This window comes from Glossina fuscipes, unplaced genomic scaffold (genome assembly GCF_014805625.2).
Source record: "Glossina fuscipes isolate IAEA_lab_2018 unplaced genomic scaffold, Yale_Gfus_2 86, whole genome shotgun sequence".
In the NCBI taxonomy this organism is placed as follows: domain Eukaryota; kingdom Metazoa; phylum Arthropoda; class Insecta; order Diptera; family Glossinidae; genus Glossina; species Glossina fuscipes.
This window is the reverse complement of record NW_023998440.1, coordinates 2,417,046-2,443,350: the sequence shown is the minus strand read 5'-3', so window position 1 is coordinate 2,443,350 and position 26,305 is coordinate 2,417,046. Positions and strand designations below refer to the sequence as shown.

The 26,305-nt window shown below is 34.8% G+C and overlaps 2 protein-coding genes across 2 annotated transcripts; both read left to right on the top strand.

Moving 5' to 3' along the window:
- The first annotated feature begins 22,424 nt into the window (after window positions 1–22,424).
- LOC119638232 (rRNA N6-adenosine-methyltransferase ZCCHC4-like) lies at window positions 22,425–23,899 on the top strand. Its single transcript, XM_038034896.1, has 4 exons — window positions 22,425–22,443; window positions 22,541–22,667; window positions 22,722–22,928; window positions 23,274–23,899. The coding sequence occupies exons 1-4, from the start codon at window positions 22,425–22,427 to the stop codon at window positions 23,872–23,874; spliced, it is 954 nt and encodes a 317-aa protein (XP_037890824.1). The 3' UTR covers window positions 23,875–23,899.
- A 1,012-nt stretch (window positions 23,900–24,911) lies between these two features.
- On the top strand, window positions 24,912–25,877 carry LOC119638259. Its single transcript, XM_038034935.1, has 2 exons — window positions 24,912–25,309; window positions 25,377–25,877. Exons 1-2 carry the CDS (start codon window positions 24,914–24,916, stop codon window positions 25,806–25,808), a joined length of 828 nt encoding a protein of 275 aa, XP_037890863.1. The 5' UTR covers window positions 24,912–24,913; the 3' UTR covers window positions 25,809–25,877.
- The last annotated feature ends 428 nt before the right edge of the window (window positions 25,878–26,305 follow it).

Here is a 26,305-nt window from a genome sequence, read left to right as displayed (position 1 = left end):
ACACTTGAAATGATTTGCCCCTCAATCGTTTTAGAGTATTTAGCAAAAGCTTGCAACATCAAAGCACACAACAATTGTTAAATTAATGGAAAACAATCCTAAAGTACGCTTCCCAATCAATATTACAGTCAATTTTGCTGATTAAAATACATAGACAGACAACAACACGGTCGGGAGAAGCCATTGTGTCCAGTTTGAAATTTACGTAACAGTATTGAGTAAAAGTGTATGTAAAGAGTAAGTGGTGTTGTAAACATATAAATTGATTGTTTACCTACAAAATTTTAAGTAAACCTACCAAAAACAAACTAGATTTAACTCTAAGCACCCACACACACACACACAGATACATACATACATACACACACTAGTAGAATGCTAACTAACATTCAGAGGTAACAAGTTACATATACTTTATTCTCAAACCATAACAATATGTAAATACAAATACAAAGCCGACTAACAATAGTAATTGATTTCAATTAGTAAAGTGTATTAGTGCGTGCGTATGCATGCAGTAGTGCTCATGTTGGTATGCGATGTTACTTAGTTAGTTTTATAGTTAACAGGTATCATAACCGTAAAGTCAATTTGCATTCTGTTGCCTGCATTTTGCTTTTCTTTATTTATTTATTTATTTATTTATTTTTAAGCCTAAAAATTCTGTATATCTTCTAAACAAACTATTTTGTGGTATATTTCAGCCTGCGAGGAAGAGAAACAAATAAAAAAGCGGCATTCACCTTACGGCCAACATTTAAGGCGCACCGTCCAGTTAGAAGTGATGGAATGACAGCTGGACAAGGTTTTTAATAAGAGAGACAGACAGAGAGAGAAAGAGAGAGATTATGGATATATGAATGCCTCGGTCGCCAATTTATTGCGTGTTGTTAGCCAACACGTACCTACCCTACGTACCTATACAACGGATTAATTTGTTGATTGTAAATGTTTCTGTTGCCGGATCGCAAAACCATTGTCCCACAGAACTTTCTAATGGCTCTTGTAAATATTCACATCAAGTACGGCCACGTTTCATCTATGACTACAATGTGACAATATACGTGACAGGCTTCAACTTTCCGTCTCGGTGTTTGAGATATTGAACATTCCAACAAGAGAAAAAGCAGGAACCAACGTATAGACTCACGGACAAACATACCTTGGTAATAAAAATGCCTGAGAATTTTTCGCCTATGCCATCTTCTTACTAGCTCCTTAGTAAAACCTCATTTCCTATTCTCCTTTTCAAGCGAACGTTTTTCAACATAAACGAAATCCATAACATATTTCGTAACTTATTAGATCCTTTAAGTACACCTGTTCTTTTTAGTCAGTGAACTAACTACCTTTTAGAAATTTTAAGAAAATATTGGATGCGGATCGATTGCTGAAAATTGTAATTCCGTAATGCCATTCTCAAAAATCATCCCGCCTTTAGACGCTTTTAGCCACAGATCCGCTTCCGAAACTTGTAATTCTTAACCGAAAGCTTCTTTCAAAGGCTGTAATTAATTGCTCTCAGAATCAGATAATTATGAGTAAAAAAGTCTTGTGCTTATGTTTGCTGATCAAGTATATTTTCATAGCGCCATCAATCAGAAAGCTTTGAAAGTATTATAATCTTCCGGCAAGATCGCCTTTTTCCAGCCGAGGCATTCCTTCGAATACAGAAATCTCCATTGAAATAAAAAATTTCTTAAAACATTTCGATTTTTAACTATTTAAAAATATTTTTTTTTTTAAATTCGTATTTGGAGAGTGGCTGAAAACGGGGGTTAAAGTGATAACAGTTCAGTTTAGTTGAATCTTTTTGTTAAAGATCTCATTTCAAGTTTCTTTCTTTCTTATTATAAAGCGCGAAAAAAGATCTTGTTGTCGTATCACTAGTTTCTTCGGAGCAGTTATACTCGGAAAAAAAAACAATAAATCAACGCGATTCAATTTTGTGACTCTAATTTTATTCATCAATTCACTATTGCGGACCATTATGAACGCATTATAAACTACTAAATACCAGACCTTTTCTCTTAATAGAGGACTATTTTCTTTAAAAACCTCTGTATGCTTTCCACACCTATTTCCATCCCATACATTTTCTACTTCCATTTAATATACAAACATACTATTTTTTACCGATCTTTGTCGAGAAATATTGAAAATCGGGTTTTTTTTTTTATAATGGTTCCTTCAAAATTGAACTCTATAAAAGTAGTGAAGATAACTATTGATCTCTCTTCCAATTTTGAATAGGATTTGTTCATGCGCCGATCATGTCGGTGATGATAATACAACAATATATCGAAAATGGCGACCTGTAGGTGGAATATACAAATACATGAAAAGACATGATTAAGACAAACGGACAGACATCCCAATTCGTCACTTAAGAAAAATTGCCTACCTCAAGCCTCTTTTGGTGCCCCATACATCCCCGCAGACTTGATATGCTTGAACTATATCTGGTTTAGGGTGTAAAAATTCTAAATAAGCAGAAAGCCCTTTGCAACAGATCATGCGTATTATACATAGAATAGAAAATATAAACAAAGTTAAAGTGGACTAAAGTTTTCACTCTGCTGGTGACGTGCGTACAACATAGATGCGATAATCTTGATAAAAGGCGAAGAAAGGAATTAAACATATTCAAAAGCATACGGATACGTATTGTGAATCTACGATAACGAAAATTGAAATCTAAGGTAAACCGGGTGCGCTCAGGTCTATTTACCCCATTTTTTTAATTCATTTGACATTGTTTTCTCGGAAGTACATTGAATAACGTGGGAGAATATATTGACTGCAAAAGATTCTTCAAAAAGAATATAGAAGTGACTGTTGAAAAGGTACTTACAGAATAAAGAAGGAGTTGTGCACTTAACCAAGCCGAGAAAGCAAAGTGTTCCGCTTGAACTTATATCCGTTCAATGTTCATTCACTGCAAGCTTCCTTGTTCCAAGTGCAAGTAAGCTCGTTTCTGTTGTGAAAGGCAAATTTGTTGTTGTCTGAAAGGCAAAATTTCTTTGGCTTGAAATTGTAGTTTGTTCCGAAAATTTCACTCTGTCTTATTTCTTACTGACATATGAAACTATGTTGGGTTGTTCTACTATTTTTTTAAAAGGAGTTTATGTTCACATAAACACATTATCAAGCGAACGTCTGCTGGTAACGCTCTTAAAGCTAATGTTTATCGAAGAGGGCGTTCGCATGTATGATTGAGGCGTATGCGTGCACAAAAACTATAATTAACACATATCACTCATATTAAACTGTAATTAAATAAAACTAAAATTTACTTAAAATCAAAAATGAATATGAAAAAACTATTTGCCCACCTTGAGGCCCACCCGCTTACGACATGTGCATAAGGATATATACGTTTATCATTCTTTGTATATATAAGTATGTATAGGGATATTCGGACACCAGTATATTCTGCTGGGTTTAATCATCAATTTATTTGTGGTTCTCGATACACTTTGTATATAAACCGAACTCATGCAATATAAAGTTAAAACTACAAACAATATGCATACGTAAACAAATGGGCGAAGGGGGAAATAAATCTGTAGAATAGTAGATTATTTTGTGCCATATAAGGGCTGTGTATCCATAAATAAAGTTATTAAAATGTTTTTCCAACCAGCAACCACGAATGCAAAGAGATAAAGCATGGTAGCTTGTAAAAGGGAAAGAACAGATAGATAGGCTTACAGTCAGGCGGACCCCTTTATAAATTTATAACATTTGCGTATATTTGGTTGCAAGCTTCTTTGGTTGATAACCGCAAATTATTACCTTGCAAGTCAATTCGTAATGTTACAAATATGGTTTATAGCAATGCGTCACATTGCTTGAGGTCGCATACACCACGTGTTTACATATGAGTTTGAGTACGTACGCGCAAAATAGTTTAGCATAACTAATGATTGCAGGAATGTTTAAAATTTTAAAATTTTCTTTACCCTTGTGTTACAAGGTTGTATCATATCTAAGCGGAACCAAAGAGGACTTGAGGTAGACCTACTTTTTATTATATCGATCAATTTAGAATCACATTGTCCGTCTGCACGTGTTTTTTTTGTTTACTGAAATTTGGCTCCAGGGCGAATGCTGTTTTAAATAGTTCGCATCGAACTACTGTTTTGACCGCCTCTCATATAAGCCCTTATTTCGGAGAACTGTAACAAAGAAAACAAAATGATATCATATTTTCGGACACGAAAAGTAACATTATTAAAAATAGCTCCGAGGGGAAGGAATACGGAATAATGGCAGAACTATGGCAAAACTTATTTTTCCCTTAGTTATCAGGTTGTCATAGATGATAATTGTGAGAGAAAAGGCGATGTCGCTTCATAACCAACAAATATGAGAAATTATTGTGTTAAGCGACATGTACACCCATATTGCTTATACAGTTTTGCTATACGACGCTCAAGATTATGCCGACCGGCGATATGAAGCACTTGTAGACGAATGTCGTTAAATTCTTGGAAAGTCAGTTTCACAGTCTTCTCGGAATTAAAGTGTTTTCTTATTGATTCGTTTCCAAAGTTTTCCATATTTCGCTGGTCAGTTATTAGCTCTGACAATAATGACATAGAGGTTGAAGACGAACTTCCAAGTGTAATTGGTATAACTTTTTCAGAGTCGCTTGGGCAATGTATGGTCCAGCATTGTCACGCAATACGAGGGAATCTGATCTGTTGAACTTTTTTTTTTCTCTTTTTTTCCTTTTCATATGACCGACAAACTCAGAGGTGTCCGCCATATTTGTAACACGGTGACGGTCAGAAAGAAGTGAGGAAATAGAAAGAGATAGGAGGGTTGTTGACCGCAGCCTAGTGAGTGTGCCACCACTGATTAAGTGTTATGCCTTTATCGGCTAAGTATTTACTACAGCTACGGCTACGGAAGGAAACTCTACCGCACTGAGATTTGAACCACTTCGATACTTATGCGGACTCGTACTCATATACCTTTGTAAACACAAGAGGTGTAGGGTATAAAAAGTTTTTAAAATTTTTTAGGTTTTCCAATGATCTCTTTAAGCCAGCGAGATGCGTAAGTTTCAAAATGTCAAAAAATAAACCGTTAAGTATGGCATAATATTATTAATTACAAGTTTCATTCTTGACGACCTAATATATACGAGTTTAAAAGTTTTACTCGGAACTTAGATACCTCAAAATTTGATAGCTTCCCTTCGAACAGTCCACATTATCAAATGTGAAAGATTTAAAAGTCTTCAAATTTCTTTTTACTTCCCTGTCCATATTAGTTCGAAAGTCAGAATTTGCGCGCCATTATGAAACTTTCGTTTCATTCATTCTTCAATTAATGCAACATATATCGCATTTGGGTATACATTAGATGAATTGGGTTTTCTTCTCTAATAAAATTTTCTGGCTTTGTTATGATTTCATTACATTAATTACGCATTCAAACATCATACAATACACAAATTTTTGCGTTATGAATCATAAAAGAGTTTGCGGTTTCAAATGGCAAGACAAAAGCATGTTTAACAGAAGAAAAAAAAGCGAATACTTAACGAACTGCAGTAAATGTACAACACGTTTGAGGTTATGGGTCAATGCACGATTAGCACTCTGTACCATGTTATAGAGTAGATTTCGCCTCAAGTTAAAACTAACAACTCGGGCTTAACAGTTTTGGAGAAAAAGCATTAAACAACAATAATAACAACAACGGCAATAACAAAATAATCTACGCCACATGCCTGCATGAAATGTCTAAGTACTTCAAATAGAGAATAAGAGAATATATATATATATATATATATATATATATATATGAAGAAAAAAATTTATATAACATGGACATAAAAAAGAGAAAAAATTATTTTAACATTCACGAGAGTGTTCGTGTCTGGTGGCCATAATTAAAGTCATGCTTTCGTTAACTTTTCCCCTTTTTGTTGTTTTGTTTCATTCGGAATGCCAGTAAGTGGACTATATTTTATACATGCCTTGTAGTCTAAAACTTGCTAACTATTTTGCGTGGTTACTTTATATTTTATACATGCACACATAGCATATTTATATGATATGCTCTGACATGATGTGATGATGGGCCGGTGTTCGCTTCGCCTTTCCTAGTCAATTGTTTAATGTGTAAATTGTCCTTGTTGTCGCCTTAGTGTTCTAAGAGCAATTATTTTTATAGAAATTTTTTCAGAAGAAAAAATAATTTAGTTGTTAATCGTAGCCGGTTTGCAAGTTGTGTGAGAAACAGGAATGCATGTTAAAGCTTAATTATATTTTTTTTTTTTTGTTAGTTAAATATTTCCTAATGTCTACTCGCTTTAAAAATGCTGGCACATCGAAGAAGAAAGGTACGACAGTTTGCAATTGTTTTGAGAATTGTCTTACAAATCTGACCATGCCTGCATCTATCGTATCAACAATATGAATAGTTTCTCTCTCTTTGGCGAACATTTCTTTCTTTCGCAGATAGACGTAGCCCTTGTCGCAAAATTGCGTTCTTTGCCAAAAATTTTGTCGACTTTTGACTGCCAATTAATTGAAGGCAAAGTAGTAAAGCCGAGTAGAGAAGAGTCGTGATTACCAAACCGGTATTCGCAAGTTCAAACTTCAGCGTGGTTTGATCATCCTTATAAAGGGGCCACAAGATAGCTTATAAACGTTAATGACAATTAGTGCTACTATGCATCCAAGCTTTAGGCGAAACTTTTTGATAGGAACCAACAAAGTTTTTGTAGGCAACCGCTTAAAAAAATCAATTATCGTTTCAAGAAGGGTTGGTTTAAAATTCTAGACGCATGACTTGAATTAGCATCATATTATAATTATCCGTAATGAATTTCGCTAATTTTATTTAATTAATTAAAAAATTTCATTTTAATGAATGCTAACACCAAAGGTTGCCTAGACGTCGTTTTTACGATAACTACCAGTCAAGCCAAGCCAAGCCAAGCGTTTGCAAAGTTTTCATCATCACAACCATCACATCATATTTCTCCCACTTGTAATAACCGAAAACACGAAAAAAAAAAAAAATTGAATATAAGTGAAACGAGAAAGAAAACAACGCATATTTTCACAAAATAACAACATTCGCGGCTAGACGCGTGAATTGTTGTTGTGCGCGAACAATGCAAGAAAAACAAAAGCAGCGACACTAGTGGAAGGCATGAAGCAAGATGAAAGCAAATAACACGACATTGTGTCAAAATACGATAAAGTGTATTGGTAAGAGTATGACGCCATTGTGTTCGGTTTGGTTGGGTTTTTTTTTTTTTTTCATTTTTTTTTTAAGGAAAATAAACGAAACAAACGCTTTTTAATAGAAAATTTGACAGCCGTGAAATTATTGAAACGCGACTCCGTTGTACAAAGGGTGTCGCCTGTGTATTCGCAAAGCCATCACCATTAACAACATGTTGGGATAATACTATTGTCAGTAGTGTGTTGGTTTTCTGGTTTACTTTCCCTTCGTGTTCATCTTTTTCTTCTTCTTTTTCGTCTTCTTTTTATATTTTTCACTTCTATTCCTTTAGAAAACTTTATCATTGTCAAGTTACTTTTAAAAATGCGAAAAAGGCATTTGGTGTGATACGTTGTCATTTTGTTCGGCAAAATATAATCATTATGTATACGATGTGTGTGTGTGTGTGTGTTTGTTTGCGTATGAATGAAAGCAATTCTTGCTCATCGTCGTGTTGTTAACTTGGCATTGCTACTGACAGGAAACCAAAACCGGATGTGAAGTATTTGAACATCGAATTAAGTTATATACAAAAAAGTTATGCGCCGCCCCTCATAACATGATACTGAAGAGAAACGAAATACATGGATATGAGTTTTCAGGATCTTTGTAATTTAGAAAATGTCATATGTCTTAGCACCTAAAATTCTTTATCTTGTTTTATTGTATTCAACGCGGCCGTGTGTTGCTGCGTGCGAAAGCGACAATGGTATCCCTATCACATTTGAAGGAGCAGCAAGCAAACTTAAAATTAAGATAACTAATATCTTGCTTGTGTTTTATATTCCTGGAATAAGAGCGCCATACATACAGCGCAACGGGTGCAATGTAGTTCCTTTGAATGGCAGTGCCATCTACTGACTTCTGATCATTCCCAGGGAAAGATGGCTGTCTGGGCCATAGCGGATGCTTTAATTGAAAATTGCTACGTAAAGGATCTGATAAATATAATCTTTCTTCTCAGCGTTGATATGTTGTTAGTATGTTATTTCCCAGGCAGCGGCAACCAATTAAATAAATTTTTGATACGCATTAGCTAAGACGCATGTAAGACACGGTCTTATCAAATTTGAAACGCCCATTATTATGGATAATGGGCGCATCATAAACTAGATGTATACCTGACCCCTCCAAATCGATTTAACTTTGTTCCCCCTCGATTTACTACATAGACAAGATTGGCAGCAGAAAAAATCCGTTTTGCTGACTTTTCTCCTTCCTATGAATATAGTGTAACGTAAACTCCCTTCCGTGATTTTACATTTTTATTCGACTCCTTTTGCGATTAAATTCGTACTGCTGAATTATGCTTTTAGGATAATATATCTTATTATTATCAGTTTGCATCGCCAAATGTGATAAATTATTCCCCAAAAAAGCCAAAATTTCAACAAAGGCGATTCTCTCATATTTTTCGTACTTAAATCTAGAGCTAAAACTAGACTTACATCTGAAACTAAATAGGTACGTATGCGTAGCTATTGCGAAGCGTTATACAGTACGCGCGTTAAATTGTAGGTATTTTTCCTTCTGTTCAAAAAGTATAACTCGTTGCCTGCGATTAGTGCAATGATATTTTTTAGTGTGAGTAAAAAGACATCACTTAGGTCTATACAGCTCGTCTAAGGTAGTGGTACGAAAATACTATTGTACAAGAGTATGAGAGAGAATGTATCTATTCCGTCGATGCTGGAACTTTCATATACTTTTCTGCAAGATGGTTCAGCCACCGGCATTTTGTAGAGCTTCACATTACGACATTGGCTCGAAATTTTCCCGTTCAGTGTTGTTAGTCAATCGGTTTGGTGGAAAGAAAGTGCCGACCAACCGGGAAAGTGTAACTTATAACGCGTCTTATGATCTGTTTGAAACAGCAGCAGCTTAATATGGTTTGACTTTACACTCCTGCAAGTATGCTGCTAATTACCCCTTTACAAGCAAGAGGGTGTGTATTGTTAATCCTTTCGCCCGCCGCCAACTACATGGGGAAGGTAAAGTGTGATGATTGTGTCTTTAGTTTGTCCTTTTCATGCAAACTCAAATCATCAAACGTGGAATTTTCGCAACTACAGCATAATTTTCGAATCCTTGTAATTTTTGTAACTGTTTTACTTGATAGAGAAGAATAAATCAGATGTTTTCTGCTTGTCCTTAGAAAATATGTAAGTAATATTTAACTGATCTACATGGTTTTGTTTCGAAATCCTAACGATTAAGTTCAGTTGATTCAGCTAGAGCTACCAGTCTCGCATTTACATCAGTGCGTGAAGTTTTAGGGAACCAAAAGGTAGTCAAAATGAGACGGAGGCGTTATTTGGATAAAACAATATTTACTTGGCTTTGAGAAGAATAAATTTGTGCGCGTTTGCTCATAGCTGTGAACTTAAATGCGTTTTTAATAAGAGTAGAGCGCTCTATAACACGCTGGATCCGTTCTATGTTGTCCGGGGCGCTTAGATAGTGCAAATACAATTCTTATGGCTTTCGAATAATAAAAGTTTTTTTCCTCACAAGAAATGTATAAAAATATATTTATACATGTTATCTATATTTTCTATTATGGACCGAATCGTTACATTAATTATTGGGGTAAAACGTAACAAATTCAACATGTGTGTGTATAACAAATTCATAACATGTGTCTCGTTCTTTTGCCGTTAATGCGGGACTCTTGCAGCAAGTTCTTCATAAAATATTAAAAATTAAGCCTTTCCCTAAAGGGCTTACTATTTATGAGATATCTTATAAACAGTGGGGTCCATGAAACAGACTTTTGTAGTTCAATTTTTGTTCACTTCATTTTTATGCCTAATTAAAACAATTAGGCCATTTTGAATACAAAGGTTTACCTTTCCTGAAAATCCTTGAATACGATGGTATTCTAAAAATAGCTCTACTTGCTCCAAATTCGGCAAGGTTGATTTCTACCTCAGTTTATTATTACGAATCAATTTTTACGATGATATATTGCGAGAATTAGACGTCTTTAGCATATAAAGATTCAGTTTACGAAGACACTGTTATAAGAGAGGGGGTGCAAAAGATTGCGCCAGCCGAATCAAGGTTTTCGTACCAATTCAGAACGTCGAAGTAATATTACTCAACGACTATCAGCGAGAAATTTTAAAAATTGCAATTCTTTCTCATTTGACTTTTTAAAACAGAACGTTAGGTGAGGAGTGATCGGCACAGTGGACTGATTCCAATAGGGTTCGTCTTAGGGTCATAATACGTCAGTAAATCGAATTACACCAGAATCTATGAAAAATTGTAAACTGTACGTTTACAACAAAAATACAAACAGATGGACAGACGGACAGACGGATGGAAAGCTTAGGTTGACTCAGAGAGTGATTTTGAATTGATCGGTATAATAAAAGGGGAAATAAGATAACTTCTTCTGGGCGTTTAATACGTCCGCGCAACCTTAATGCATCCTGTACGACGAGTGGTGTAGGATATAATGTCAAGTGTAGCTGCCCTGAAACAGCACAGACAATAATCTAAACGTTTATATAAATAACCTATCATTTCCTCCATTATAAATTCCTCAAAATTCATTCGCACTTTTTATACTAAAACTTCATTCCTTACCATTACGCAATAAGCTTTTCTATCTACGTTGCTGTTTTTTGAGTGCAATTTGCAAAACATTTCTTCATTATTCAACTGCAATGCAATGGCTTCAATGCGTCGGAACAGAAAGCAAAAAAAAAAGAAGAAAATAAACGAATGAAAGCATTTGCTGTTCGTTTTTTTTTTTTTTAAATGATTATCTCTCATAATAAACAATAGCAAAATATTCAAGCATATAATGCATACAAGGTGAAGCATTTGTTGTACAAGTTGCCTACACTTGATTGTCAGTTTTAATATTCTCACCTTTCATAAACTCATACAAATAAAAATCAAGCATTCACAATTTTACAAAATATCAAAGTTTAAAAAAAAAGAAAAGCAAACAAAGGAGGAAACAAATGAATCAAAGGACAGAGAAAAATGTGCTACATTTTGCTCTAATAATGTAAGGCACACTTACGCAATAAGCAAAATGAAACAAAGAATGCCTGTAACTGATAAACGTAGAAAGAATTTATATGAAACCGTGACAACTATGTTCATTAAATTCAAAATCAGTAAATAAATACCACTGTGTGTATGTATGTATGTGTGTGATTTTACTATGCAAAACTCTTCAAGGAGTCATGTAACTCTTCAAAACAGCTCGACTTCATATTTTCCATAAACTTCAAGGAAGCACGGCGAAAAGGTCAGTCAGTAAGAGGAAGTGAAGAAGAATAACAATCAACTGAGAAGATTACTACTCTTTGAAAGGAATCTTAAACTCCCTCTAACTTTAGGCAATGATAACTACGACCTCCTTTCCGCACTTAACTCGAATAAATGGAAGAGTATCTATCTCCTTCATCTTGTCACTCCTGTGCAGTATCTTGGAATGCATTTAGAAAAAACTTTTGCATTTATAAGAATTTTGTTTAAATTTGTTTCGAGTTTGCATTAGCAGAGAAGGGGGCAGCAAAATATTCTTTGAATCTTTGCATATGTCTTAAATCAATTAAGCTTTAAATCTTAACATGAAAAATTTCTCTTCTGTACCCCGCATTCACCGAAGAAAGTGGGAAATCACTTAATGAAGGATTTTTTGTTTAGTTTCTCTACTTTGCTACTCTCCTCTCCCCCCCCTCTCTCTCACTCGCTCTCTCTCTTTCTCTCTCTCTCTCTTTTAGTGTTCCCTAATTCAAGAATTCCAATAGCGGATTAAATAATATTGAATTGAACCCTTGCGGTCAAGTCAAGTGAATTTATCATATTGTTCGCGGATATAGTAAAACCATTCTTTACATTTACACTGTAATATCATTCTTTACACATAATACGTGGAAGGATGCGTAAGCATTTTGTCAATCAAAAAAAATGTTTCACGTAAGAGAGGACAAGGAAAAGCACTGTCAATTTGGTATTAATTTGGATGCCGGATAACCGAATAAACAAGTCGATATTCACGGGATCTAGGCTCACTGCGAGTTGGTCGTAATGTAAAGGTATAGATATAATACTTGCCGATGGAGTACAGACTCACTAAATTGCGACCACGCCCTGCTATATTTCTTTTTCACCACCTCTCTCTGGCGGTCACCCTGGTACCCTGACAGGGACATCTCCTGACTCTTTGGTCATATGAAAAAAAAAGGTTGGAAGATATTCTAATACCATTCACACTGTTATATTATAATTGAAATAAGGATTTCAAAGAATTTGGAGTATTACTTAGGACCTTTAGACTACAAGCCTGTTTTTCTCTTTTAAGGTGGATGAAATTATTCAGGCAGCAACAGTTGAGTTTCCACGGAAATGAAAGGAATATAGAGCAATAGCATTACTTAACCTTGCCCAGCCCCCATGAATATTATGAATGGAACTTGGAATAAGATTTCTTATTCCATAACCACTTTCGTGGTTATTCGCGGTTGCCGTTCATTTAGACGTTGTAAAGGCGTAATAAATGAAGCGCATGTAGGAAAGGAGAATAGAAGCACATTTAGCTTACAGGAGCTAATAGCTAACGAAGAGTTAGCAAATGTTGCATCCTATACCCCTTGCGTGCTATGTGACACGCAGATGGATTTGAATGGACTTACATTTTATTATATACACTGATTCAGGAAGTGATTCTGGTTATAGCTTTTTTTGATGAAATGTGGTAGTTTGACGTGTCTTGGCCAAAACTGTTGGAGGTGGTTGAAGTTGCTATACAAGTAAGTGTAGCATATTTAATGGTGAGCCTTGATCTGTGGTATTTTTACTTGTTTTTTGAACATACACACTGAGGCTTTCAGTTCGTTCAATTCGTTTTCAACGAGTTCAATTACTTAGAGAAACTAAAACTATGGAAGAATGTGTAAGAGAGAAACATTAAATGGTTCATAATAAAAATAAGAATACGTTATTCGAGGCTAAAGATTGTCGAATGCAGGATGTCAGGACTCGGTTTTTGTTTTTCTCTGCTAAGCGATCTGATAGGGTTTGTCCACATACCACTGCCATTGCTTTGGAAGCTCAACGCGAACTGTTTTTGATGCTTCAGTAAGCCAAGTATTCCTAAGAGCTATTAGCTTAGATGTTGCAAGAAAACAGTCAGCTTTACTGTACCCCATTTTAAGTCTATAAAAACGAGTGTTTGCAGATCTATTCTATGCGAAATGTGTGTATGTGTGCGTTATATTTTTAAAATTTTAAAACGTATTATGTGTGAGTTCTTCACTCGTCTCCTTTTGCAAATATGGTATATAAAACCTAAACTTCGGCTGTCTTCAATTGCTTCCATCATTGCGATTGTCCCCAAAGCCTTGGGACAATTTTTTGGGATCATTGCGGGATCGAACAGCTTTTGATATTACGGATGGAATCGCAAATTAATACTTTTCACAGTGTATAAATCATCAAATTTGTATGGACCTAATTTTCCAAATTATTCAAAATCCTCTCTCAAATGAAAATTTTCGATTCATAATCTGCCCTATAATGTATAAATATGTAGCAAAGTTAGTGTATCCTTATATCCCTTTGCTAGGGCAAATGTTTGGTACACAGTAAACATGAATGACACCCAGGCTATAAAATTTAACACTGAAATGTTTTTCAACTTAACTCCACACAAGTATAGAAACAAATACAATAGTGAACAATTTTTATGCATGGCATGAAGGCTATGTGACGAACGTAACTTTTATTAGAAAAAAACAAAAAAATTAACCTCGTCAGGAGTAAATAATTTTATATTTTTATCGCGTGTACACATATAAGGAGTGCGTGTACTCGTGTCATTTATTCTTTAACTCCAATTGATCGTCAGTTAATAAAAATGTAATTTCCTCTTTGTCAAGCGATGCGTGAAGAAACGAAACAATATAAATAAAATAATAAATTGTTTACGCCAGTAACAGACAACTGACGTGCGTAGTTTTGTTTTCATTGTTATTTTGTATTGTTTTTAAAATATAGACACCTTTTTACTTTACACCAAACGAAATGTCAGCGATATTAGCAGGTTCCTTACATGTTATGCTATTATACCTATCACCGAAGGTTGGGGGATGTATTCATTTTGGCAAAACGTTTGCAACGCCCAGAAGGAGACTTCAGAGATATGCATATCCTTGATCAGCATTAAATTCCGGATTGATTTAAGTGTGTCTGTCCGTCCCTCTGGCCATCGGTCCATCAGTATAATGTCTGTTGTAAACATTCTCCTGGTCGTAAAAATGAAGCTATCGACTCCAAATTTAACAGAAATCTTCAAAATTCTTGCACGCAGGTTGATGTTGAAAATGGCCAAAATTGCTCAAAGGAAACGCTCATAGTACTATGTAAACAAGGAAAGTCTCTGTTTTCCAAAAGGAACAGAAAATTAGGCTTTTTCGCATTACTCATAACCGACAGCGCAGAAACCTGCAAAAACATGGAAAAAATCGGCCCCGCCTACTCTCTTTTATAATTATCATGATATCAAGCTTTGTCTGTTCAGAATCCTTTATATAGCAGAAGCAAGCTCCAAGAGCCCCATAACGCACATAAATTCTTGAGTGTTCTGAAATTAGGATCAGAGCTAACCATGTCCGTCTGCGCAATTGTGTGGTGCCTCTGGTAACTTTCCCCCGTTCTCAAAAGTAAATATATCGCCTACAAAGTTGCAAAAGAATATGAAAATGATCGGAAGTTTCTACTGGACACGCCTACAACACCTACATGTCTATGTAACAAAAAGTGCGAATACCTTCGCTTTCCGTGTTTTTGCTTCTCAGTCATAAAGCACGTCGTTTCTTTCTCTTCAGTTTTAAGTTAAAGTTTAAGTTACAAATTTTCAAATATTATAAATATAAACAGTGAACTGCAAAGGAGATTAATTTTTATAGTCAAGTATAGAAATTCCAATAATTTCGTAAAATTTACATAAAAATACTTCGAAAGCCGGCATAAAGATGATATTTTCAACTGCTCAGCTATACGCCTTCTCTATTTTACATAACATCTAAACTCAACCACTGGAACTTTTGCGTACGTTCACGTACGCGAAGCTCCGTTTTTAACAAAGGTTTAATATAACAGGACATCAAGTCTGTCCAATGTGTAAATACTCTATTGGCAAAATAGATTATTCCGTTGTATCGCAGAAATAAGGCAATATGCCACTATAACGATGGCTACTGTTGGTTTGGTGAACCCATGCAGGAATGCCATGAGGGAAGGTAGAGAAAGGAATAGATGTTTTCTCTATTCTCGCTTCGACCGAAGGGCATCTACTTTTACTTTAGTATATGAAGCTTCACGGAAAATTTTTTCTCCAACCTTAATCCAATGGAAACCGGGATCAGGAGTTATTTAATAAACTAGTACGCCCTATGCATAACTCTTTAACATCATGTTTGTTAAGGTTTTGATCGGAAAGTGAACGGTAAAACACACTATCTGCCTTGTGAACATAATATAAAGCAATTTTAAAAGTTACGGTTACGCAAAGCCGATTGTTCAGTATATCACACCCACTGGTTTTCGCAGTCCAAAATTAAGAATTTTAATCAAAGATTGACATTTAAAAGATGAAGAAAATTAAGAAATGTTTATACGAGAAGATATTCAATAGTTGTTGCAATTGGTGTTGTAAAATAAAAGTTTGGCAAGCCTGCCATGACTGGTTTTCAGACTGATAAATACAACTCTGAGTGCTCTATTTGATGTACAAACATTCACGTGTACCAATGTTAGTTAATTGTCTCTGTCGGCAATCAAAAAGTAAGACGTGTCTTAATTGTACGGTGCATAAATTAACTTATTTTCTAGACAACAAAACCGCTCTCTACATCATGATTTTTGTCACTTAAAACATTTTTTGCAGTTGCTTGGTGAGACCGAGATATCTTGCAGCTAAAAAGATTAATTTAACTTCAAGTATCATTTTAAAATTTGTGCCAAGCAGAATCGAAACTCCTTCCAGCGTAAAATGGAGCTAAGTCAGTGATTGCTTGGTCTCAAAATTGTGTTTAAAGTGACGACATATGCTTGCCAGCCTATTTTATTTTGCAATCTATTACACTTTGAATTATCTATTTTCCAGCAGTCTTACATCGTCGCTTGCCCTGAGTACGTTTTTATTAGAAAATCTCTTTCCAGAGTGCATGTCATTATGATGTTATGACATCAGTATCGATGCGATTGGTAGGAAAAAACTATTCGCTATATTTAGCTTAGAAATAACGCACGTTTCTCTTACTCTACTTGTCAAGTCCTCTTACTAATTGTGCTAAAGGTATTGTTAAGCAAGGGATAATCCGGTACTTTGTGTTGCTCATGTCCTTTTATTTCGCACATATATATATACGCACCGTTGCGGCGTTCGCAATATTTAATGTAAAGTTAATATCCTTAAGTTGTCGTTTTCTGCTCTCTAAGTGCTTTTATATTAAGAGAATTGTTTGGAATATGTATAAAGTTTATCTGGACCACATTCATCTTAATTAAAGGTGTGTGTAAAATTTCAGCATGGTTCAGCGTTGACAAGCAAAAGCGCCCGAAATATCGATTGGAGGTGTCCATGCTGACAGGAAAGTCACTTAAATAAAAGCTTACAAAACCACCCTATCACTTGTGACGTTTCCATGATGTTGTTCAGAACACAGTTACAAATCCATTACCAGGCGTAAAACTATTTAAACTAACTGCTGTTATTAAGTTACAAGCGGAAGGATGAACTTACTTCCGTTTCAAAAACTTACGTACATTGAAAGTTAAAAGTAAGGGAAAGGCAAAAAGATTACACCGAAAATTTAAAACGTACGATGCCCACACGTTTAAAATTACAATAAAACAAAGGTTTTCCACTCTTGATTTTATTATTGAGTTGAAACCTTCAGAGGGCTTTTGTTTTGTAAGAAAACTTAATAAAAATGTAAGGATTTCTAGTCAGTCAGTTAATATATGGTGTTCAAGTTACTTATTACTTTACAATCCCGCTTCTATTACAATTTTTTACTATAAAGTTAAACTTTTTAGTGTTTCCGAAAACTAACGAGCTTTCGATAGCTTTTCGTCACATAAGTACAGTCACTGAAAATCGCACACATATATACGAAGCAAGTTCTTTAAATTTGTAAATTGATTGGCAAGCGTTGGCGGGAGCTTCAAGAACTTGGCTGGAGATCCTTAACCACATATACCAAAGATATTCATTGCCAACGAGGATACGTCGCACAACCTCGACATTCTAGACAATCGACGTAACGTGTCAGTGAGTACTGATCCGATAAAGCCATAACACTTACCCATTTTCCACACAATCATAAAACTGCATTTGCTTCCCTATCTCTTTCCTCACTTCTTTACGAGTTTCACAGTATTGCACGATTAGGTGACTTCCCCTGACTGATTGGTCATATAACAAAAAAAGGGCGTCTTCAACGTAAGTGTTTCGTATAGAAAGAAGAAGCTTATCTTGCAATTAAGCGGAACTACTAGGCCGACAATTACTCAGCTTTCTCAAAGTTCTCATTCACTCATACTGCAGTTGACCGTATACCGCACAGCACATCACTTGCAATCATTTTTCCTTTGTGAGCTTTACACTCCTTTAAATCAAGCTACCTGATCTCTCCCCCCATTTCTGATACTGACACTTTCAGGTCGAAAGTACATGGCCATCGAATGTACCCTTTTTGCACATTGTGTGGCTAATCAAACAAAACAGACAGCTGACGTTTCTGACTTGCTCAGAGTTATGTACACTTCTTGAAATTGAGGCGTAACCGATTTACTAAAACAAACACATTTCTCCAAGCAACAGCAATACTATTCTTATCCATTGCTGCAGAAAGATGGGGAAATCTTCCCATTAATTGTAAATTTTCAGCTGAGGCATCATTTATTCATCTATGGAAATAATTATAATAACGAATGTGTAACGAGACGATAATTGCAAAATTTTCGTAAGTAAAGAGGAACTTCGATAAAATAATTTGATATATTTCTTTGTGATTAGATAGTGGATATGCCGAAATTAAGAAGTGAAGAGGGCGTATGTTAAAGACAACAGAAAAATAAACAAAGGAAATGAGAAACGGAAATCTTCTCTACAACGATTCCCTAGACTTTTTCCATGCAACACTTAAGTAGTGGCATCAAAGGCATTAGTGGGCGATTTGCTATTTATTGAAAAAAAATTGCAAGATATATAAATTTTAATTGCGCAACACTTTGAATAGGATAACCCACACTAAGGTAGCCATCAATTTCTTCCCCCCTCTTCTTGTTCAAGTTTATCTATAAATATTTTTCTTTCTGCTCAACTTTGAATCGCTTGTGCAAAATATTTTCTTGCAAAATATTGCATTTCCTTTTTCCTTTTAGTTATGAAACTAAACTTTTAAAGAACGATATTATTTTCGAAAAAAAATTTTTCGTATTTCACTCTGACCACATATGTACGTCCCGTTAAGTCAAAGCTATCTTTCAAAGTTGAGAGTTTTGTACATTTTTTCGTATCTTCTTCACTTTTTGCGTAGAATGTTCGCTCAAAACTATGACGCTGTTGACAACAACCGTAGCAACAAAAGTTGTGTGCCTCCACATTAGTTGTGTGAGTGATTCACATCTATGTCCTTAAACTTAAGAAATTAAACGAAAAACGCTATTGTTATAAATTTTTTTTAATGGCAGAGTTTTCAAGTTATTTTATTATTTTTCTTTTTCTCTCGCTTTCACTTCCTCTCGCAAAGAAGAAAGCAAAAAGAAAAACTTTCAAGGAGTCTTTTTCTCGAACACAAAATAAAGAGTTATTGTTATATGAAAAAGTTTGCGTTTTATTTCTTTATTTTTTAATTTCTATTCCTCAGTGAGCGATTGCAAGTGTGGGACATAGTAAAAAGATCGCTCCTTTTTCATATGAGAGGGGAAAAAAGGAAAAAAAAATTTATGTTGATTTTCTTTTCCTCTTACATTTATGCGTAGACGATATCCGTTTGCAAACTTTAGAAATAAATATTTTATGTTTAATAAAGTTGGTTAAAGAAGCAAAAAAAAAGAAGAGAATGAAGCGGATATGAATGATTAAGAAAGAGGAAACGGAAACAATAAGGATTATTTTATATTTTTTCTTTTAATTTATTACATATCGTATAATAATTTTACAACTTTCTGTTTTATATGTATATATATATATATATATAGATTCTTGATTAATACAATATTATTCTAAATCAATTTTGTATTGTATGTCTATGCCTTTGCAAGCCAAGGCGTGCAACACTTGCGCCAATATTTCCCGCTAGTAGCACTTAAATGACATTTCTTCATTAAAGAGACGCTTTCAGTCAAAATTTCATGCCGCTTGATTACGACTTGATTTTATAGACATTGCCTTTTTTTAATTTCTAAAACAATGGAAAAATTCAAACTTTAATTCGAGATTTAATTATAAAAAAAATAATTATATTTTGAGGGAAAAATATATCATTTGAATTCAGGATAGACTTGAAAGATATTATGACACGTTGCATCCATCGAAAAGAACATTTTTCTGTGGTTTCTGCATTGTAAGTGAGATTTTACGTATATCGATGTTGCTGATCGCTGAAGGGTCCCAAAGGAGGAAGACATCTTAGAAGTGTTGATAATTGTTCCAACATGAGGAATAAATTTGAGGCTGAAATCGTAGCAAGTAAGAGAATCATACTCGTTATCTTCAAAAGCACAAGATATATGGTGTACGTGTTGTACTTTATGAGCAACAAGCAGAAAACACCGAAAACAAAGATGTTCGCGGTCTAGGCGTGTACACGTTGCAGATGTGTCCCTTGAACAGTTGTGATCATTTTTAAATCCTTTTGCAAGTTTCTAGACGATATCTTCATTTGTGAGAGTTGTATCTTCTTACCACAGATACCATACGGTTGGGCAAATGGACAGACAAAAAGACGGAATTGATTGGGTGTACCCTGAATTTAAAGTGGCCAAGAATTTATATACTTTGTGAAGGTATTATAAAAAAATCAAGCGATGATACCCCATCGTAATAGGTAAGCGCGATAAGGTATGACAGTACTTCCCATAGAATATAAGTTGAAAGTTTTGCGGATTTATCCGCTGTAGTTTATGAGTGATAAGCAAAAGCCTAATTTTTTATTTTTTTTTGAAGAACATAGGTGTTCCCTGTTTACATAGTACTGAAAGTGTTTCCTTTGAGGGTTTTGGCCCACTTTCAGTACCAAGCTGAGTGCAGATATTTACAATTTTTCTGCCAACTTTACAGTCGATAGCTTCATTTTTGTGGCCAGGAGAGTGTTTACGACGGACGTGATCCAGACGTGAAAATTCAGAATTCGATGCTGATCAGGAATACATGCTTTGGGGTCTCTGAAGTTTCCTTCTCGGTGTTGCAAAGGTTTTGACAGCACAGATATAACGTCCAATCTTCCATGATGAGTATAAAAATATCGAAAGCAGTATGTTCACTAGTCTGCCTGAAAATACAGCCAAGATAAAGTTGTTGTCCAAATGGGCGCTGCATTCCTCCAGCAATAAGCAAGTTAATTGAAACAGTGCCAAAATTACATGAATTGCAGTTCGAATTGCCACCCGGGTCTTCACACTGACTGGAATATAGCAGGAAGATGCTACATGAAATCAAATGATGAATTAAACTATGAATTTTGACATCCAGTGACAAACAAAAAGTAGAATAACAAAAAAGTCAAAGCAGAGAAGAGCGCAAAGAGAAAAGCGATTATTATTCCAAAATAATCCAAGTTCCAATTCATATTTGAATACCTACTTAATCGAAGGCAAAGGAAGGTACTTTTTAGAAATTTTGTTGCAATTAGCCATGAAATAGGTATTTCATTGTAAGCCTCGGATTAGTGTATAGCTTTTAGCCATGCCAAGACTCACGACCGGTAAAACTGAACATAAAGAGCTAAAACTACAGTTGCATATCGATGATCCGTATAGATTAAATAGATCGAATAGGCTCAGTCTGGAAATACTCCCAAAAACCTAAGCAGAAATGTACAGCAACTGTCAGAACTCTTAGGAAGGCAATTCCCACAACACGTCGTAAAAGGTCGGCAAAGTTAAAGTCCCGTTCCGAACACAGGAATAACGCATCATTATGGATAAGGAGATTAATAATAAAGGAAGGAAGTATTCATTATGTTGGCAACGTTCCCATCGCATCCATAATTACAGAGTTACCAAGTAAGAATATATTACAGTAACAAAAAAAAAAAAACGAAGAAATGAATTAGGCGAAGAGGTTTAGTGTATTAAATAACCACAACTTTTGTTTACTCCGGCAACAAATAAATTAAAGTTCAATTTAAATCAGTATATTCTTAATTAACATCAGACTTGCCAGAGCGAGTCAAGATCACTCATTTATTTCTTTATATTATCAGCCTGAGTGGAGGAGCAGGCAGTGGTCGTGCGTTGAAAACCCAAGTCCGGTAGAGTTTTCAATAAAGCTGACAGCCTTATATACTTGCGCGGTAAGGCTTTAGCTTTAGAACTTATTTTTCTGGCTGCAACAACAATTAAAACAAAGATAATAATAATATTTTTTTTAAAAATATGTACTGGTTTTCAATACAATTATGAAATGTATACAAGTACTACGTCCTTCTCTTTCCCACCTGAATGGCTCATTAAATAATAAAGTATAGGAAAAATTCATTGAGAACTGCCAGACTTGTTCTAAACCTGGCGCATAGAAAATCGTCGATGAGCAATTATTCTAAATGGAAGTCAGGCACCCCTTTGCTCCATGATGCTAAATTAACCGGATAATTTTGGTATTAAATTCGCCGCCAAAACGGTTGAATTTTCCTGTTCAAATACCAAGCAAAAGAAATAGAATTAGAGCCGTCAGCAGGAAATGTTATAAAAAAAAAACTGTGAAAAATGCATTTTAAAAGCGGAAAAAAGTTTCTTTAAAATAAAATTTTATTTCTTCTTCAATTTTGTTGTTTGAGTCGAATTGACTCAAGTCGGTGTTTGCGGCTTCGAATCTCAATGCGGTAGGCCATAGTTTACAGCAGCTATTCAAACTATTTTTTTTTTTTTGTTGTGACCAATTATTCAGGGGCTTCCCCTACAAGCGTAACGCGATGGCGGTTAGAAACAAGGGTAAGAGGGAAAGAAAGAAAGATATAGGGGGGTGGCGGCCGCAACCCAGTGGGTGTGTGCCCAATCGGTAATTGTTATGCCATTACCGACCAATTAGTCACTGCGATCGAAGATCCAACCTCATTTTTACTACCTATAGACAATGCTAAGGGAAACGCTCAATATTACTTTGATTTAAAAGCTTTAAAATTCTTTGAAAACTGTTTAAGGAAACTGGAAATAAGGTTAGCACATACCCTTTCTTAGATTTTAAAATTAATTTATTATTTGCTTCTTAGCAAAATACTTTGCATCGGAGCTCCTCGATTACATGGTTATTTACGAAATCATTGCAAGGATTGGTTGCACAGTTTTTTGCTCGATTTGGATCATCGGTTCCACTACTTTTATGATGACGAAGAATTTGCCTGGTATAATATGTGCAACAATTTTTTCTTCGACGAGTGCCAAAGGCGAAAATTTATAAGATTTTTAAAAATTAAAAGGTTAGAAACATCTATTCGGTTGTGTAAATTTTTATCCGCCATTAAATGGATGTATATGGGATTTCTACAATAGCACTTTGATCTGAACAGTAAAAGAATGTGTAGAATGTGCGTCCAACGTAGCAATTCTATTGTTTTTATTCGCAGGAATTAAAATAGAGGATTGATCTTTGGATGTACATTCTTAGTTGTTGAAAACCAATCAAGTTAAACGTGCGCCAAAGTATAATATGTAAAAAACTATTATCCATTTAATATGTAAAATGTTTCCGGGCGATATGATAATGATAATTATAAAAGGGAAACAGAATAAGGCATCCATACGCACTTTGTATTTATTTACAGCTCGCAACGCCTACTTCTATTCACAGATCCACCTTTCGGGTGCCGAACAGAACCTATAATTAACACTTTGCGCGGGCTTAGTAAGCTCTTTAACGAAATCAACCTTTTGCCTCACCAGCCGTTACCTACCTTCTGGATTTTTCCATACTTCTCAGAACAATACATACAAGCAGAATGCTCGGCGTTTGAAATGTGCGATTATAAAATCAATTACATTAATCATTTATCGTATACGGATAATGGACATAAATTTCGTAAACTCGGTTCGCCCGTACGACTTTTCACAAATGTGCCTTTGGAAATGCTTAAGCTGCCAGTCAGAGAAGGATATAAATATTGTGCGAGATGTGAACGTTATACAGCTTTGGAAAATCATCACTGTAACAAATGCAACAAATGTCCTTCAAAAAATGGTGCCACCTATCGGCATTGCTTAAATTGCGGTATATGTGTTAAGCCCTATTACGTCCATTGCGTTAACTGCCAACGTTGTACCCAAAAAGAGGGCCACAATTGCGCAGAATATCAGACCAAGCAGAGATGTCGGACATGCAACAAGCAAGGGCACACTGAGCTTAAATGCTCACTTAGGAAAGCGTAAAAAGTATATGGAATTGCGCACGATTCAAGCTCAATATATGTGAAATTTAAATTTTGAAATTCATGATAAAATACACAAAGTAATTATGTATATGCTAAATAAAAAAAAGGTGTTAAAACTTTAAAAAACTTTCAGTTTACTTTAAACATTTCCGTGTATTCTAGTTAGCATTTTAAGCAGATGTAAGACTAATTGATATCTTAAAGTTAGCCTTCATTTCTCTCGTAAATGTAATTTCTATTCTATCTTGTATTTTGTTCTAATTTTAGTTAATTTTAACTGTTCTGTTCTTTCATTTTTCTTTTTTTTTATTAACTTGTTTCGTTTTCTAGATTTGTATTTCTTAACAAATATATTTGCTACTCTAATTTTCTTCTTTTTTTTTTAAAGCTTCCACTGTCATACCTACTGTCGGCTAACGTAAATCTTAAAATGAAGTGCTACGTTTGTGAGAAATATTGTCGCAATTAGGCAAAGAAAAATATCGATTAGGAATAAATTATTCTTAATTATCTGCTATTCATAACAACTGATGAGAATTTTTTATTCTACATTTTAGAAGAAATACCACAAGCAACTCCGGATTTCGTTAAGAAAATGCGCGGCGGCTAACCGCTTTTAAAAGCAATTCTTACCTTACTGTTAAATTCACAATGTAACTTAGAACGCGTCCCGATCCGCACCGTAGCTTTAACAAGTGCTTTCTTCACAAAATTACTGCAGACTCATCAATTCAGTCAAGCAGTTGAGTAAGTCTGTTAATTTGTCAAACTGCATAATTATGTGTAAGTGTTTTTATTGCTATTCCCCCATCACGATGTTTAAAGAAAATCGACCACTTTACATTTTAGAATAACATAGCTACAGCATGGACAGCATATGCGAAATGAAAAACGGATTTGTATTAAATTTTATTTCAATCTGCTTGACATCATTTTTAGTTGCGGCAATACGTGATGAATACAATAATGGAAAACGCGCGTATATGCCTTTAGTCCCACGAAGGAAAAGTGAAAAAATTCAAAATGATTACCAACATATGTATGAAGGAACTCCTCTTTATCAAATAATTCAACCTATTTCAGAAAGTTTGGGTTCGCCTCGCCTATATAAACATTCATTCCAAAAAGTGTATCCTTTGAACAAATATTCAGATGACTTTCTCCAAGTTTCTAATGCAAGAAATTCTCAAAAATATGAGCCAAAGCGGTTTTTAAATAACTATGACGAATATAAAAATAAGGAGAATTACCGTTCATTTATAAACAAGGAAGTTTTGGGAGAACACATTTGGGACTTTTCAAAAGACGAGATTTTACATTTACAACCCACGCGCAAAGCAGGCTTTGAGCACAAGATTGCAAAACGAGTGAAACCAAAACCATCCTTAGATGAAAAAGAAAGTTTCATTTCAAGCAGACCTCTTGTGGGAAAGGTAAACTTTTTTTTTAATAAGTAATTATGAATACAAAAACATAATGAACAAATTAAAATTTTTTCAGCTATTAAAACCAAAAAAGATGCAGTGGCAGAATAACCGAAACGTACTTGCAAGTCCTAATACCGCTGATTATTACGATTATAACAAGCAAAGATATTTCGTAACTGTGCCCAATTACTGTGTTATATACTCTGGTGGAAATCTTTGCAAAATGGAAATCTGCGAAATCAATATTCACTTTATACCTCTTCCATTATTTTATGGCATAAACGTGAAGAAAGGCGATTTACATAATTCCACTGAAGTTAATGAAAAAGCATTACCCCAAGCATCCGCTAAGGCGGATAAAATCGTTAACGTGGAGGAGAAGGAGACTATTTTGACGACAATACCGGATATTGAAGACAGAACTTTCAAAACTATGTTACATGCAGCAAAAGTTCACTCTGGTATGGTAAACGATCGAGTAAACACAAGCGCGAATAGGAAATAGGAATTTTTATACATGCGACAGCTGTTCATAAACAAAATATGAAAATTCTTTTGATCGCTCTTAATTGCTTAAATAAGGGTAAATAAAAAAAAAACACACACTGGGATATATAACTAAAGTACATTTCCATTACCAAAATTAAATCTTAACTGGCCTTGTTTTATTGAATCATTATGATTTCTTAGTTGTGCTTTTACGTAAATTTTTATGGGTATTGTATAAGCAGGAAGAACATGCATGCATACATTTAGAGAGTAGCGATGATCATGGATTTCATTCATTATTTTTTTTGATCTAAAGTTTGAATGTAGATGCGTAGAATTATTGAGAAATATTTGAATTAAATTTTTAGATTTTCGATTTTCTAAGTTATGCTTTTCTCTCCGAGGCTTCCCATTTTCCATATAATATTAACAATTATTATTTATTCGGGCTTCCGGAAAATGTATACAGAATTTGGAGGTCGCTTATGCGAATTATATTAGCTTTAACTCCTC

What these genes read in the sequence shown, in the direction of transcription:
- LOC119638232 (XM_038034896.1), top strand. An exon ending in TTAAGGAAACTGGAAATAAG is followed by an intron (nt 22,668 to 22,721) that starts GTTAGCACATAC and finishes TTTGCTTCTTAG; the next exon opens with CAAAATACTTTGCATCGGAG. An exon ending in AGATTTTTAAAAATTAAAAG is followed by an intron (nt 22,929 to 23,273) that starts GTTAGAAACATC and finishes ATTTATTTACAG; the next exon opens with CTCGCAACGCCTACTTCTAT.
- LOC119638259 (XM_038034935.1), top strand. Translation starts at nt 24,914, where the DNA reads ATGTATGAAGGAACTCCTCTTTATCAAATAATTCAACCTATTTCAGAA. An exon ending in GCAGACCTCTTGTGGGAAAG is followed by an intron (nt 25,310 to 25,376) that starts GTAAACTTTTTT and finishes AAATTTTTTCAG; the next exon opens with CTATTAAAACCAAAAAAGAT.